Source organism: Ipomoea triloba, chromosome 14, assembly GCF_003576645.1.
Source record: "Ipomoea triloba cultivar NCNSP0323 chromosome 14, ASM357664v1".
In the NCBI taxonomy this organism is placed as follows: Eukaryota; Viridiplantae; Streptophyta; class Magnoliopsida; order Solanales; family Convolvulaceae; genus Ipomoea; species Ipomoea triloba.
In genome coordinates, this window is record NC_044929.1 from 1,424,268 (window position 1) to 1,442,262 (window position 17,995).

Sequence of the window (17,995 nt, forward strand, 5' to 3'; positions counted from 1 at the left end):
CAGCCTGGCGCCCCCTCTCGCCACCTATCGTAGGTGCGACAGGAAGGGGGCCGGGTGCAAGGGAGTTGGTGCGATGTGTCTGATGGTGGTGCAGGGTGGGAAGACGTGGTGGGGAGACGTGGACCACGTGGCAAGAGGTGATGGAGTGAGGCCGTGAAGTGCATACGTGGAGTGCTCAGGGAAAGAGGGAACTACTATATCCTAGTGGTCTGTGGTTCTTGTTTTAAACCCACTTGCTCAGCATAGTTGATCATTGGCCTATCGTTTGGGCCTTTTTCTTGTAGGACTCATCAACCCTCGTTCTGTACCTCTATACCTGGTTTATGGTGGATCCGGTCCCAACCACCAAATACTTAGTGATTTGAGACGCGACCTCAATGAACTTATTTCGTCTATATATATTATATTGATGGGTCAAATCATGACATGCATAATTTGTGCTTCCTATCATTTCAATTGAGCACTTTTAATTAAGAGTGTTCATTTAATAAACACAGTTAACAACGGAATCAAATTAATTAATTTTGACAATTTGAAACAAATCAGTCAATAAACAAAAGGAAAATGCTATCCCCCTCCCCCCACCCCAGGCCACCCCCCAAGTTTGCCCTAATACTTTCCTCCCATTATGACTTATATTCATTGAACGGGGTGACATGAATGGATTTACTCCATGTACTGTTTATTAAATACTAAAGTAAGCAATTAGATAGTGTCATGTTATTAGAGGAAAGTAGAACGAAAATGTTAGGGAGTGTAGCATCACTCTAAACAAAATTCATTAAAATTTAAACAACTTACAAAAAAAAAACGATTATTCTAATTATGTCAAATCAATAGAGAGCCAATTGTTCGCCAAGATTTGCACACTCTAATTTTAATTTGTCATGCCCATGGTTCGGTTCCGGAATCGACCAAACCGGAACCGAACCTTGTATAACAGTTCCACATTCGGTTTCAAAACTGAAAATTACAGTTTGAATTAGATTTTTTTTTAAACATTTGTTTTGTAATTTTTTATTTTTAAAATTGTCCAAATTCAACAATTATTTTTCTTTTTAAAAAAATCTTTCTAAAATGTTTTTAAAATAGTTATATGAAATATTTAAACTTCAAAGTTAAAATATATTTTTTTTAAAAACTGCTATAGTTGAACTTTAAAATGTTATTTAAAGTTTAAACTTTAATCAAATAATAATTAATAATTAAAATTTATACTTTAAAAAATTTTTCCAGTTTGGAACCGGATATTATGAGTTCCGGTTCTTAACAGTTCCGAACCGGAACGGTATGTACGGTTCCGATTCTGATCTGGTTTCAATAGTGCACGGTTCAGTTTGAACTGAATCGTGATCATCCCTAATCTCTTAATTGGGTTGTTGAGTCTAATCCAAATTTTCTAACCCCAATAATAAGCCTATCAAAATAAAATAATTGTCAAAAAATCAGTATATATATATAAGTTTCAACTACATTACATGTAAGGCCAATGCAAAAGCTACATGAAAAACACCTTATCGATCCTTTTACAAAGCTGTTTGCCTGTTTCAACTTTCTTCCGTAACTTTTTTCTTTAAAATATATTCAATTCAAAAAAAAGAAAGAGAGAAGAAAAAAAAAACAAAAAACAAATCAAGAAAAGAACAAATTAAAGACCCTGACAGAAAGGTGGTGGCGTGGAGCTTTAACAAACGTTTTACTTTTTTCCTGATAAATGAACCAATTTAGAAACAACATAGTCGTGCACACTGTTCTATATTCACTTCCTAAATTTTAGTTTTCTTCCTTAAAATAAATTAGTTTTCTTTAAAAGAACACACAAACACAATATCCTGACAACAAATCTCTGATCTCACTCACTAATGGATACACTTACATTTCCATTAAAATTATACTTAAATTAGAATCTTAAATTTTCTAAAATAACTCATCTAGTTAAATCTCAATTGACTCCAGATTGTGAGTTCGAAAGTTCATACTTAAACTACTCAAACCGAATACAGGAATAAACTATTACATAAAACAAAGTTATTAAAAACAAAATCAAAAAAATTTGTAAATGAGTAATTCATGTTTTGTAATCCTGATCGGTAAAGAACTAAATCAGCTAATTGACTGAAACTGTAACTTTGTTGTTACAAGTTTATATATTTAGCTATCTTGGTCTGGGTTATCCGGGTCGGGGTTACCCGGAAATTGATGTTGACTAGGTTGATTGTCATCATCTTCAGGGCCGCAGATCCAAAGGTCATCATCTAATCTCCTAAATTCACTCATCAGCATTCCATAATTATCAATGATTGGGATTCCATATTTGACTGAGAAACAGACCTCACTCCCATCAGGCATTGATACCCACTGCCCCAACAACTTCTCTCTATCATCTTCTCCTCCTCCTCCTCCCCCACCGCCGCCGCCATTAGTGGTGGAATTATCTGAGCTCGGAACATCACCGACAACAACCTCGGATTCCTCGCATTGGGATACCTTGGATTCCTCGAACTCGGGTTTCTTGGATTCCTCGAACTCGTTTTTCTTGGATTGGTACACCTCCGATGCCTCTTCCGCGGTCTCGAATGGGCCGAGACGGTTTTTTCGGGTGCCGGCGGTTGGGTTTGGGAGTTCTGAGTAAAATTTTCCGGTCTTTTTGCTGACGCGGACCCCGACGGGGAGAATCGTCGCCGTTGAATTACTCTTTGTTCCCTGTTTGGCTCTCGCGATTTCCTCGAATTCTTGCTTCTTGGAAACGTAGGCCCGCGACGCCTCCTCCTGAGAATCGAAAGTCCCCAGCCAAACGCGCCTCCGGACCTGAGGGTCTCTGATCTCCGCACACCATTTCCCCCATGGCCTCTTCCGAACCCCGGGACATTTCTTCCCCTGACCCGAACCCGAACCGATTTCCTGACCCGGAACATTCTCCGGACCGTCCTTCTCCGGTCGGGTCAACGGCGCTGCTACGGCGGCGGACTTGGGGATAAAAACTTCACCGACCACTCCCTTCGGCCGCGTTACCCGATCAGACTCGTCGGAGGATGATTCGGTGGCGTACGGGTCCGGGTCCGATACTCGAATAGTCACTTTTCTAAGACCTCGGGTCTCTCCTTCCACCATTTTCACTTTTCTCCGCAAAATTCAAGATTTTAGGTTTGGGGGTGGGGGTGAATTAAAGGGTTAATTTATAGACAATCGGAAAGGTTACGGCTCGGAAGCATCTGCCATGGTTTTGACGACGACGAGAGAATTGGCCCGGCGTACGACCGTTAAAAGGATTCATTTTTGGTCACCAGGGCAAATACACGTGAATACGAAGATACAATCATACATATATTCTGTCAATGACTGACGTGGAGACTAGATTTTACCTCGTTTTACAATTTTTAGATAGAGTTTCGAAAGTTAAGATAAATTTAGCGTAATCCAAATCAAATGTATCAAATATATATTCGCACGTGAGTCGCACGAAATTAATTTATTATAATTTATTTTAATTATATACACTAGTATTTTCGCACGTGCATTGCACGGAATTAATTTGTTGTAATTTATTTTAAAAATATTTGGATCGATATACAATTAAATAAATTATAACATGAAATATTATATAGCGCAATCGATAAAATTCAGTTAGGGGGCTAATTACAATATCCACCCGACTTAGGGGTTAATTTGACACTTTTTTCTTAATTATATTGCTAATTTTAACTATTCGACATGATTAAGCAATACTGACTCTTGTGCTTCAATAGGTTGAGAAAGTAGTTATGAACAGATACTGCATTGTAATGAGTTAATAGTATTCAAAAAAAAAAAAGTTAAGTATTTGAGGATTAGCTTTTGTCTTTAATTATTTGTAACGGCTAAGATTGATAAACAGCGGGATGTATCTATAAAATCATCACTTTTTTAGGAAATGACAAAATTTTTATAATTTTTGTAAATTTGAAAAATATTTTCCAAATTTGATATTGTTGTGTTAAGTAATAATTTCAATTTTTGAAAACTTCGAAAAATATTTTCCAAATTTGATATTGTTGTGTTAAGTAATAATTTCAATTTTTGAAATCTTGAAAAATATTTTCCAAATTTGATATTGTTGTGTTCAGTAATAATTTCAATATATCATTTTAGAAAGAAAAATCTCTAAAGCACCCTTTATATATGTAAACTTATTATGTAGAGAGTACTTTGTATGGGGAAAGTTGTCCCCACTTTTTATAGAAAAAAACTTAATTTTAACATATGTAAGCTAGCGACCAAAAGGCAAAATCTATATGTATATTTTTAATTGTATCATTTGATTAATATTATTGACAAATTTTGTCAACTTAAGGTACTAGAAATAATATGTAAATATTACAAATAATGTGCCTTAGGGAGAAAATAATACATATAATCATGTGTGATTATCAGTATTATCAATCTTGTGTGCTTAGCAACTTAGTATGAGTACAATTATTTACAAAGAAATCTACAAAATAATAGTACATGGTAAAAGCCATATTGAAGTTCCATTTCGATATGGGCTTCCTCGTTTTAGCTTTTACTTAGACTAAAAGTGTGTTTGGTTAGTACGTAAGAATCAGAATTGAAATTGGTATCTGATGTATGATAATTAATGAATAATTTTTTTTTACAATCACGTCATGTGATAAAACTGTTGATGATGAATTTTGAAGCACTAAAGATTTTTAATTATTGTGAATTGATTTAGTCAAGGTTTCGCCAATGACCTTGTGGTCTAGTAGCCACTTCCTCACAAATGAGAGGTCATAGTTGAAGTATTGACTCTTTGTGTTTCAATACAATGAGAGAGTTGTGAGGTTATGAGTTCGAGCCTCAATGGGGGACAGTGTTGACTCTTTAAACTTTAGTACTTTGAGATAGACTCTACTTTGAGGAAATAGTTATTAACATATACTAACAATAACAAAGTTAATAGTATTAAAAAAAATTATGGACACTGAATGTTCACAATTCAAATTCAAATTGTGAACATTCAGTATGTAAATGGACAAGGGTTCACCTTGCAAGGTGGACCCGGGTTCATAGCATAATTTGCCAGCCCATATTAAAATTGGAAAAAAAAATTATTTGGAGAAAATAGTTGAAGTAAAGGTCAATAGTTATATCATAGCAAGGTGGACCCGTGTCAATTTACATACTGAATGTCCAGAATTTGAATTGTGAGCATTCGGTCGTGAATATTCATCCATATTGCATTCACAATATAATTTGGCTCCAGTAAAGGTCCGACCCATTTTGAAATGTAGAGAGATGGGTTAATCACTTATTGAGTTCACTAAGTTTCATTGGGCTGGAAAGCAAACAATAAAATGGGAGGCCCATTAGTCTTATCTATTTCGTCTGGGCTTTATGGCAAGGAATCACGTTTTTGCCCATGAATTTTGCACCCCTAGTTAGTAGTTACTCCTGATTTTTATTTTGCCCATTTTTGAGTGACAAGAGAAAATCATAGCTATTATTCGAGGGTGTATACTAGCCTACTAGGAATACTTTACTATTAGACTAAGTTGTTCATAGCTGACTCACTCAAATCAAGAAAATCAATTGGCTAGTCACGTTTGGAGTTAAACTTGTAATCTTATAGTTACCAAGTCAATAACCCGACAAACTTGGCTGAAGTTACCACATTTTTTAAAATATAATTCACATTTATATTGCAATGTTACATTTTTAATTCTCAATACTGCTACTGCTATCCCCCATTTATTATTTGTCATAATGTTTATTGCTACTGCTATCCCCAATTTATTAATGTCTCCCTTCTACCTCCTCTATGTTAACCTTTCAAAATCATATTTAAGTGACGATGGTAATTTCAACTTCATCCGCCGATATTCATCCAAATCTAGTCTGATTTTGTGTGTGTTAGCAGGTGATGGTTAAAAGTTATAATGGGTTAAGTAGGATGTGGGTTTTATATACAAAAGTAGCATAGAACCTAACCCGACTAATCATGTAATTTATTTTTTATTATACTGATATATAATATATTTATTTATTTATTTAGTACAATATATTTATTTATTTAATACTTAATAGTAAAATAAATATTAGTTGTTATTTCTAAAATTTTACAAAAATAAAAAATAAAAAATATAACTCATATCACATTATACTTCTTTTTTTTCTTTAAAAAAAAAATTCTGAATAGATAAGTTTATTTGAGAAATAAGCATTTGCAAGTTGTACCGTGACCATAAGTCGGACAGAAGGCAATGTTACATTGTTAGCACGTAAGTTGTCAGCTCCGAATGGACACCTCGCTTTAGAAAAATAGTCGCGGAATTCACTTTTGACACGTGGCTAGCATGTTGAGAGTCCGGCATGCGCCCCTTTGGCTATATAAGATGCATTAAATGCACCTTATCCACATCCGCAAATGACTCCTTCGTATCCGATGTATATGCCCTTATCATCTCGAGATTCCAACAGCTTGAATAGTTGAACTTGCCCCGCTAGATTTTTGCCAAGCAGATCAAAGAGAGAGGCTCCACGTGAACGTGTTGTATTGTTCTAGCAGCCTCATCTATCGGCTGAAACCCAGATGGGCCCCGGCAATGAATTTAGGGACAAAGGCACACAGAGAAGTGCGCTTGACTGAATCCGACCATCAGTTCGGGTTCAGCTAGGCCCACATATTGAACTTGATCCCCTCGTTCCACCTGCCCAACTATAGTGACGAGTAGTAGAAACATACGAGAGTAGCGTGTCGAATGCACATCGGGAGAGGCATAACCGTAGAGACGATGCAAATGAGCTACTAAGGAAAATAATGGAGTAGTAGGTACGATAAATGATTAAAACACACAACGCATAATTAAAAACCAAATATTACGAAATATTTGAGTATTGAATATTATATTTACAAAATGAATAATAAGTAATTAGATGCTGATCATCCCCTTGTTAATTGGTCAATTATTTTAAGCTAATCTCCTAAATATGTTCCAATACTTAAAAGACAATTTGCTAGCTAGTTTTTGAAACACAAGGCATGCAATGCTACAAGTGTGCCCTCCTATATATATACACATACATACAAAACAGATTGTCAAACATAACGAAGTCGACAGCGACGTCGTACCAATAAACTTAAAGTCAGCCTAAAATCGTCGCAGTATTATTAATTAATTAAATTAAATTAAATTAATTGCATTGCTTAATTAATTAACGTCGTTATCAACGTAGCCGACCCTTGATATTTTTGTTCTCAAGGCATCGTTTGACTTGCACAATGCACATGATTTTCTTTTCCTTTTCTGGGAAAACACAAAAAACTGGAATCATGTGGAGTATGATTATGTTGGCTTGAAATGATAATATGTTATGCTTTGGGACCATTTTCTCAATAACTGTATTATATTGGTGATTTATGGTTGAAGTAGCAAGATTTTTATTCTCCTTAAACAATTTCTTAAAATTGTGAATATAGAGTTAACAAAGCAGAATATTTAATTAAATATTTGATCCAACGAATTAAATGTGACATAAAATAAAAATCATGCATCAGATGTGACAAAAATTATATTTAGGGATCAAATGAGAAAATCAACTAATAAGCTAATATTGTACAAATGTGAGATGAATTCTAATTTTCTAAGTATGAATTTTGCAAATAAAATAACAAGTATTCAAAAGGTTTCGATATATAGAATTAGACAATAGTTTGACTTTGAGTATAATCATAACACGATAAAATTTCTTGTTAAATATGAAAAGAATAAATTATTTCTACCGCTAATTTACTACTAATTCGTCTCATAGTGTTTCCAAAGTACTATATAGGATTGTTTGAATTTTGGTTATGTTGCATATAGCAAATTTAGTATGTAGGTGACGTGAGTGCATGCATGTGTATATGACTTTGTTATCTACAATGAATGATTTAGTGAGTCAAAGAAATAATAAATGATTCTTTCACGGGCTTTTTCCTCTCGTTACTTTCACGAGCTTTTCATTATCATTAGCATAAATCGTTTAGTTTGGTTTCGGCAAGTGTTGATCTTATCCTGGGGCGAGCAAAAAAGAATGATGATGAAGACCCAGATCTTTGATGAAGCTTTAAGCTCCTTGAAGGAACATAGCTTCCTAGTTATGAAACAGTCTGCGATTCAAGTTTTCTATAGCATAGTTAGAAAAGTTGTTTCTATGTCTGACTGTAAGGAATGGTTTACCATTTCATTGATCGTTGATGTAAACGTTTTATGTTATGAATTAATGGAATAGCTACGTTTACCTCCAAAAAAAATAATAATAAATGATTGAATAATAAGACCGCTACTGCGTCAAAGAGAAAGTGAGAAACCATCAACAAATGAAAAAGAAAAAGATGTTTTTTAAATAAAATTTAAAAAGAAATGGGATAAGCCTCAAATAGACCCTAAACTATAAATAAAAGTGCAATTAACCCATCAACTAACAAAAGTTTCAATTAGCCCTGCATCTCGGTTCTTATGCTCGCTCATTTCCGATCAATTTGTTTCAATGTGATGAAATCTACTCTCCTTTCCTGTAATTAACTTCTAGCAAGTAAAAGAGTTGACATTTGCATTCATCCAACTGACTTTTGTGTGTTCATTTTGAAGACTTAAGTCTTTCTTTCAATTCTTTGAATGCTTTGATGCATTTAATCTTTCACATGCCAATTTTTTTTCATTAATTTTTTTTAAAAATCACAATTACTTGTTATTACCTTATGTTTATAAGCAAATTGAGCTAATTGAACAAATTTAATAAGTTATAGACTTAATTGTATAAAAGTGAAGAGATGGAGGATATAGTTGAAACTTTTGTTAGTTGATGTGGGCTAATTGCACGTTGACTTATAGTTTAATGGCCTATTTGACTGGCCGAGGAACTCTTAGCCAATGCTTTGGGGTGCATTCTCATACTATTCTAAGCATATATATAGGGGTGGATCTATATGGGGACAATTGTCTCCCTCACCTCTCCTCATCCCCAATTTGCAAGTGTGACTATGAAAGAGAAGATGGATGGAAAGAGAAATGTGACCAGACTAACGTGCCCAGAATGCACCCGACTAGGTGTTATGGTTGCGCTGCACATGATCAAATGCGACCAATATTTACGCATGGTGGGACCCACTTCACAGACTAAAAACCAGCTCCTTGCAGTGGAAGCTTAATTCTTCTCTCTCGTCTCCCTCTCAAGAAATTTTTTTTATGTATATATTTATGAGAATTAATAATTGAATTTATATATTTTTTAACTTAAAATCACAAATTAATATCGCTAAATTATAAATTTTAACTAAAAAAAAATATTATACAAGCAAAAATTGTGAAAAATGGTAGAGTATCTATATTTCTATATTTCAATAAATGCATGCCCTATTGTCAACGTTTGCAAGTCCATAAGGCATCAAATTAATCACAAATAAATTAGGATGGGATTAAAATAATGTAAGGAAGTACTATTCGATACTAATACTAATTATTATATGGACAAGTCCCAACTGCAACTGTTTAGAAATTCAATTTATTTAATAATGTTCTCCAAACTCTGTACGATTTGTTCATTTATTTGAATTTTGTCACGTTGTATAGACCAAACATATTATTAACTAATGTTGTTGCATGCATGCGTATGTACGAGCTTTGGTTATCTATTGAGTACGTTTTAGTCTAGGAAATATAATTAAATTGCTTTATATATTCATTTGTCACTTATAATAACTATTACAACTTTTTTTATTGTTTAAAAAGAGAAAATTGTAATTTATGCTCCTCCATAATATGTCAATTATCAATGTCACCCCTGAATTATTAGTGGTGTAAATATTACCCCTTAATTTTTAAAAACGGTACATATATTGCCCCTCCCGTGGTGTAAATATTGCCCCTCATTCGTTACGGGAGGGGCAATATATGTACCGTTTTTAAAAATTGAGGGGCAACATTTACACCACTAATAATTCAAGGTGACATTGATAATTGGCATATTATGGAGGGGCAAAAATTACAATTTTCCCTTAAAAAAATAAATAAATTATATCATTATAAGTGGGATCTCCATTAGCCCAACCAACAATAATAAATAAGATATATATGTGTTAGGATCAGCTAAGAGAGTGTTTAGTATAAATCTAACTCGTGACTTTCTAGTATAAATTAAAATTATGCTTAACCGATTCAGCGACTCCTTTTTGGACCCCTTATGTATTATTGTTTTTGATAATTCGGTTGATGATTTTCGTTTCTTTATTGCATTTGATCATTCCTACCCAAAGTAAAAATAATAATAATAATAAACAATAGTCAATTTCTGTCACATTTGTTTATACTAGACCAAACTTTTTGTTCCCAAATGCGTTAAAGTGTTCCGATCGGTATGATTTTGAACTAAAAATTAGAAATGTGACATATTCTAGCTGTTTTCTACTAAAATTTTAGTTAAAGAGTAAATGTGCCCCACCACCCACCCCAAAAACGTGATACCAAATATGAAAAAAAAATAAAAAAATCTACAAATAATTATGAATTTAGGTGAAATTATACTTTAATATAATTTCTAATAAATAAAAACAAGATTTATTAAACTTTTATAATGATAAGGGGAACACATAATCTACCTCTCCCAAGCAACATTAAAGACATGGGGTCTCTAGTAGGACCAGACTCCTAAGGTGCAAAACACATAAATATGATTTTTCTCATTTTCTTTGGATAAACATCATATAACAACCTCATGTGGAAGCTAATAAAGATAAACATTCCCCACCAACAAATGCTATCAAAAGGGCTAAAGGATTTCATCAATTGATGTGGTAGGATTGTGACACAATTATTCTATATGAACTGTGGATTTAGTCTCAAAATTTTTCATCATTTGTGATAGTTGTACATGAGACAACATTATTTTTGGTACATACTAGAGGTAACATTATGGTACAGATCATAGATGGCAAATAGATTGTTAGAATAATTCTTGTATATATGTCTATTCAAATTAGTTATGAGTTATGTTGAACGGGTTTAAATGAGCTGAATTGTGAATTACTTGAACAGGTAAATTTATTTTAATTATTATAAAAATTATACATAGTAACATATAATATTTTACTCCGTAAAATACAAGTCAAGAATTAAGTACCTTAAGTTTTAAACTTAAGCACTTATATAAACTTATAAACTTGCACACCTTAACCTCTTAACCTTTGAACTTACTCAAAATTATCATAATGTCATCGCATTTTTTTTTCATTATGGGTTGTTGGTTGATCTCGTGTGTGTATATATATCTTTTTAACTAATACTGAATTAAATATCACAAAAATTAATTATAAATAATATTAGTAAAGTATTATTGTACAAATAAATCATTTAATTATTTCCTTAGGGTGGGACCTAGGTTTTAAATTTGAATTATCTAGATACAATAACAAATATGAAGAAAAAAATTTCAAAAAGAATTTATGTAGCAAAATAAATGTTTTTTTTTATATATATAAAGTTTCTCTCAACTTCCGCTAAATTATTCCTAAGCCCCTAAAATTTTTACCCAATGTAAGATAGGTAAATCTCGAGTCGTCAATCAAATGCAGATGTTAATTGTACAAGTGGGTTCACATAACAACAATATCAATCTAAATTATGCAAACACACTCCTATTACCCTATAGTACCAAAAGTATAGATTCAATGGATCCATAGTACACAACAAAATAAGGCTTACCAAACACCAACCAAAACATATGCCACTTGTATCTACAGTCTCAATCTCAATCATGCCACAAACCTTGAAATTAAAGCAAAGTTTTGTCTGTGGATAATCTCAGTCTCAATATCACATCAAAATCCACACACTTTGACATTTCAAAACCAAAACATAATTGATAACAAAAAACATTACATAGTTCACCATATCATTCATAGAATTTCATAAGAAGTTTGAAACTATTAAGAAAGATAAATAGACAAGGGATCAAACATCATCTTCCAAAACTCCACTTACAAAAGCAAAGGCTAAGTAGAGCAAAGAAGGAGGTTTAAGCCCCTTGGACGGCTCTAATAGCTCGAGAAAACCCAATGGACTAACAAGTTCATTCGACCAAAATGATCCCGACACAAAATTCCCTACTCGACGACCAAATAAATACTACTATTAACTTAAACAAAACCATGCTTGAGGGCGATATTAGCTCGCCCACAAGGAGAACAAAACTCTGTAACGGAACGGTATTTTAAGTAAAACTCCTATTAGCTGCAAAACTTATGGGCACGCAATGTTGAGGGGGGTAGTTCCGGGCACAAGGGGAGCTTCATCGATCCATTGTTCGTTGCAGTCATCAAAATTGAAGTTGAAATCAAAATCGGGCAAGGTAGTGGGGATCTGCTCATCAATCCCGCAGAATGGGAGATCAAAATCGGCAAAGTCACCGAGACCAAAATCATCGAAACCTGCAAATTCATCACTAGCAAATGCAACATCCAGCTGCCTAGCAAGGTCCATATCGTCGGCCATTTGAGCCAAGGGGAGAGTTCCATCCATCTCGAGCAGATCAGGCACTTTATCATCCATTTCAAACAGTTGACTCGCTGAGATTTCATCATCAATAGTCCCCGGGAGCTCAGGCATCTTCTTCTCAACAGAATCATCGTCTGCCTTCTCGTTTTCGCACTTCACATTAGCAACGGCGGAAGTGAAAGATTCCAATTCAAGAACCGAGGAAGGCGAGGTGTGTGACACCAAGCTTCCCACGGAATCCTCAGAGGCGCAGACAACCGCCTTGCCCTTACACGGGGGATCTGAAGCCACGACAGAACCAGACCGATTGATATCATGATTATCGACCACATAAACATCAGAGCCCTTATCAGAATTAATACCATTCTTAGCCATAGCCTCCTCAAACTCAAGGCGTTTCATTTCATAAGCTCTCGAAGCCTCCTCAGCAGTACCAAAAGTACCAAGCCACACTCTCTTCCCCTGGAAAGGATCGCGGATTTCAGCAGCCCATTTCCCCCATTTACGCTGGCGAACGCCCCTCAGCTTCGAGGGGTTAGACGGGCGGGATTGGCCCGGGGTTTTAGCCAAAACCCTCTTCTTCTTAAGGTTGTTTCTCTTCGCCTCATTGTTGCTATCTTGAGAGGAAGATCCCTCAATTTCAAGCCCCTTAACTCCATTCTTGAAAGAATCAGTCATGGGACAGAGGATTTCTCGTACAAACATCCTAGGTTTCTTCACATCCAACCGTTCATCGTCCGATGAATCAGTAGCATCCGGGTCCTCGCAAACAATCCGGATTCTCCTCATGGGCTTTCCGGGCTCAGCTCTGGGTTTCATTGCTCGGCCGCCGGTTGGATGATTTGTTAACAACATCTTATAACTCAGATCACAACGAAACCCCCCAACAAAATCTCCCCGGAAAGCTCTGGTTCAAGAATAAATCTAAAAGGCCAAAAATATGATCGGAAAAAGGTCAAAAGTAAAAAAAATCAGCCGGAAAACCTCTCGGAAAATCAAGAAATTGCTAAGGACGTATCGGGAAAGTATGTAAGAATCGCTTTATGTGGAATCCCCCAAAACACTCTACTCCAGAACAAGTCCTGCAAAATCCACACGAACCCATCACAGATCAGTCCCAAAAAACATCATAAATCACCCCAAAAAATTCAAACAAACAAAACCCCTAAAACCACTAGGGTTTAAGGACGAAGACGCATACCTTTTGGGCCTCAAACGCATCGAAACGGACGGGAAAACAACGGCGACTCTCTGCTGAACTGAACAGCAGAGGAAAAATCTTTGCATACAGAGATTGAGCAAAACAGAAGAAACAGCAAGCCAGAGCTTCAACAAAAAAGCCCCAAACACAGAACCCAATCCAGACCTTGCCGACATAAAATCTCTTCAACCACAAATCCTTCCACTCCTCACTCTCTCTCTCTCTCTCTCAAGTGCCCTTCTCGAATCCGGAAAAGTTCACAAAAGAGAAAAAATCGGATCAGATACTCTGATTTATAGATAAAAAACAATCTATCAAGAACCCGAGCGAAAACCCAGAACAGAAAACACAAAGGATTAGAAACCTATGGCCGAGATTTCCCCTCTAAAACATGACAAAATTCCCAGAAAACAAAGAACACCTGTGTCGATATACGTATGCTATATATGCAAAATCCCTAGGGGTTTAAGCTAGAGTGGTTATTCTTATGGGGGAAATTTCGCAAATAAACAAAGACTTTACCAGTGCTAATAAAAAAACGCAATCTTTTTCTTCTATTCTTGAAAAAGACGCAAATCTCAATGAAAACACATTACCTATGAGAGACAATAATATAAAAATCCAAGATTTTTTTTCTTGAGATTAAAACAATTTTTTATACAAGTATATGCGTATGTATCAATGTATATGTGTGTGTACCTTTCCTCTGAGCCCTTTCTCTCTCTAAATGTCCTTTTCCCCTTCCCCTCACTCACTGCCCCTTCTGATACTGCTGCGTGCTGCCCTTCTCTTTTCCCAACCGGTCAAAAGAGAGAAAACGGTAGCGTATATATATATAACTGTAATGGTACAAGGAGTGTGTATGTATATGCGGGATATATATATACATAGATACATGAAGATACGGTTACGATTTCCTTCTTTTTTTGACAAAATTTGACCAAATTTAGTAATTTAATAATTAATTCCTTAAAATGCATATTTCTTTATTTCCAATATAGAAAATTACAAATTACACAGTCTGTAATGAAAAAATATTATACACTCCAACGATTATCGTCACCTTATGTGGTAAATAGTGGTGGATTCAGATTCGGATTGACTTTTGCGGGGGTGTAAAACGTTACTCTTTTTAATAATCGAGATCCAAATTTGGTTAACTTTTAAATTAATAAACAAAAGTAAAATGAAAAGTCATATATATATATAAATTAATTCTTTAAAATGCATATTTTTTTAATCCTAATATAGAAAATTACAAATAACGCGTTTTCAATAGAAAAATATTATGCACCATTACAGTTATCAGTATTTGACGTAGAAATTAGTGATTGACTTTCGTAAAGGTGTACAGCGTTACTCCATTTAATAATCAAGATCAAATTTGGTTAATTTGTAAATTACTAAACAAATATGTAAATATGTAAATAAAATAAGAAGCCATATATGTATATATGTAAATATGTGTATATATATGGTGTACTTTTGGTATGAAAATAAATGTGTTTGGATTAGTATGGTATGAGATGAGCTGGCAACCATACATGTGGTATGACCATACCATCCTCATACATGCATACCATGCTGGGCAAACATTCCTAAACCAACCCAGAATCCCCATTTCCCCTTGTATTTCACGCGCGAGGAACCGCTATAGAGACGGCTAAAATAGGGAGTGCATACCACGCGAGAAGTTAGAGAGTGGTACTAGAAGTCCTACACTACTGTTTTACTAGGAAGAATAGTCATGCCATGATTCTCCTATAAAGGAGGACAGCTAATTTTGTTTGGACAAGATTAGGGTTGGTTGTTGACTAGAATTGCGGATCTGCCACTGATATTCATTGTTCCCCAATATAAAGTCAGTCTTGAACCCGTCAAGAATTCATGATATTATATTTTAATTATTTACAAAATTTAAATATATATATTTCAAAAATAACTAGTCATTAATTTTTACCAAATTTATAGATTAAATTTATTGTATACAATTTAAAGGGATCAGTCTGAGTATGATATGGGTTTAAAGAAGTCTCGTACTATTAGAGTCTACTTGAGAGACCTCGTTGTCTAATAAAAAATAAATAAATAAATTTTAAGTAATTTAAAATAATTAAAATTTATTTTTTAAAATTGTGTAATTCCTATTAATGTTGACTACTTGGCCACCAAGTAACTGCACTGAAAATGGTAGTATAATAAATATTTATTATTGTTTTTTGATAGAATTTCTTTATCATTTGATCTAATCTTTTAATTTTTAAAATTTAAAAAATATATATATAATCAAAAATTTTAAAATTTATTTTTATGAATTGGTAATGTTTATTATGTGTTTTCATTAAGTTAACAATTAAAAGCTCATATATATTTAAAATAAAATCAATAGGATTAAAACAAATAACTAAACTGTAACAACCTATTAAAATATTCATTTGTAATCAATATTTCATAACATAGTTTAGAATAAAAATTAATTAAATAGAAATTGTTACTAAATATTCCTTTAATTGTATAAGTTTGCATATAATAACTATGGCTCTGTTTGGAAAAACTTATTTAGGAGCTTATAGCTTATTTTAAGCTACTAATAAGCTATAAGCTCTGTTTGGTAATGTTCTCAAAATAAGCTAGTAGCTTAAAAAAAGAGTTTATTTTAAAACGCTACTGTAGGTAGCTTTTCAAAAATAAATAACATCATTTACCCCACCCAATTAAAAATCTGTTGGCCTTTTCAATTCGATCAATATGTTCTGTTGTAATTTCAATTTGACATTTGTGTTTGAACAATAATTTTTGTATGAACTAATTTTATGAATTATAAACATTTTGTTTTACTTTATATATTTTCAAATATATGTCCTTTATATTTTTATTAAAATATCTTGATTTCATTATTTTATATTTTAATATTTAACAAACCTATTTAAATTTAAAACTATTTAAATTTTATGAATATGTCCTTTTTAGTCTTTTTACATTTATCAACTTATCAAAAAACTAATTTTATCAAACACTTTTAAGCATACCAGCTAGCTTAACAGCTCTTCAGATTTCAGTTTCGGACTTATAGCTTTTCAGCTTTCAGCTACCTTTTCAGCTAGGTTTGCCAAACATAGCCTATATAAGTTAGTTCCAATTACACCAGTATATATTGTTTTTTTACCCCATTTAACAACCAACTTGTATATAAAAATGAAACAATAAATATCATGTGATAACCCAACCAAGTTATGTTGGTTTAATAACCACAAGAATCTAAATTCATCTTTCAACGAAAGTAGTCTATTAGCTTTATTGGTTTGAACTGTTGGTGTTACTTAGTGCATACCCTTGGACAGATCCCCTTGTCACCCAAAAACTATATAAATAAATAAAAATATAAGTTGCAATTAATATTTTAGTATAGTTTCAAGCATAATATTTTGGCGTTGTATCATTTAAAAAGGAGTTGCAATAAAATTTACAACTTTAAACTATTAAAATTGTCAAAAATATAAATGAAATTAATTTTTTTTGAGTACTATTGACTCTGTTACATACTAAACGAATATTTTTTTTATTAACTCATACAAGTCATCAAATTTTTAAATATTTTGATTTTAATTATTACTTTGTACTATTATTGTTTTTTTTTTTTTACTTTTATAACAATAATAATAATAATTGATGGATACCTCAAGTAGGTTACCCATTATGGACCGTCCTTGGTATACGGAGTCAAGTTGACCGACTGCCTTTAACAGTGGATGGGCCGGGATGGTTGCCCACCGACCCACCTGACGTGGGCAATTTTGAGGGTGAGATTCTTGAGGATCTTTTTCAATTTGGCGGGATACTTTCTTATTCCATATTTGGCAGTATTTATGACAATTTTGATAGTTTAAGTAGTGCTCCTAAAATCAAATTTGTTAAGATTTTTTTGCTTTCTTTCTAGAGGTTCATTATTTTTCTATAAATATCTATGACTCTATGAGTCACATTGTAAAGGGTTCATATTTTTTTAATATAATAGCAATTACTCTATCTCATTACTTTCAGCATTTTTACTCTATTATTTCCTTTGTTTTACAGTTGTGTTGGCCCGCTGTCTGGCTACCTCGTGGCCGTAAAACCAACAACAATAACAATAATGCAGCACCATAAAATTTTTATTAATATTCATGTCAAATTATGAAGTGGGTTGCTCTATTATTATTGTTTTTTTTTAGTACTCAAAAAAAAGAAAATGAAGTGGGTTGCTAAATTCAGTTATAAATACATTCATTAGCTCATTTTAATCTTA

The 17,995-nt window shown here is 33.5% G+C and overlaps 2 protein-coding genes across 3 annotated transcripts; both read right to left on the reverse strand.

Annotated features, from left to right (window-relative positions):
- Positions 1-2,058: 2,058 nt before the first annotated feature.
- LOC116005128 (ethylene-responsive transcription factor CRF3-like) lies at positions 2,059-3,447 on the reverse strand. Its single transcript, XM_031245381.1, has one exon. The coding sequence runs from the start codon at positions 3,109-3,111 to the stop codon at positions 2,152-2,154; it is 960 nt and encodes a 319-aa protein (XP_031101241.1). The 5' UTR covers positions 3,112-3,447; the 3' UTR covers positions 2,059-2,151.
- Positions 3,448-11,855: 8,408 nt separating this feature from the next.
- Positions 11,856-14,496, reverse strand: LOC116004883 (ethylene-responsive transcription factor ERF118-like). Of its 2 annotated transcripts, XM_031245082.1 has the most exons (3): positions 14,410-14,496; positions 13,711-13,947; positions 11,856-13,591 (listed from the first exon to the last, which is right to left on the reverse strand). In XM_031245082.1, exon 3 carries the CDS (start codon positions 13,362-13,364, stop codon positions 12,255-12,257), a length of 1,110 nt encoding a protein of 369 aa, XP_031100942.1. In that variant the 5' UTR covers positions 13,365-13,591; positions 13,711-13,947; positions 14,410-14,496; the 3' UTR covers positions 11,856-12,254. The 2 variants fall into 2 exon arrangements, with proteins under 2 accessions (XP_031100942.1, XP_031100940.1); XM_031245080.1 differs by lacking the exon at positions 14,410-14,496 and having other exon boundaries at positions 13,711-14,223.
- Positions 14,497-17,995: the final 3,499 nt, after the last annotated feature.

What these genes read in the sequence shown, in the direction of transcription:
- LOC116005128 (XM_031245381.1), bottom strand. Translation starts at nt 3,111, where the DNA reads ATGGTGGAAGGAGAGACCCGAGGTCTTAGAAAAGTGACTATTCGAGTA.
- LOC116004883 (XM_031245082.1), bottom strand. Translation starts at nt 13,364, where the DNA reads ATGTTGTTAACAAATCATCCAACCGGCGGCCGAGCAATGAAACCCAGA.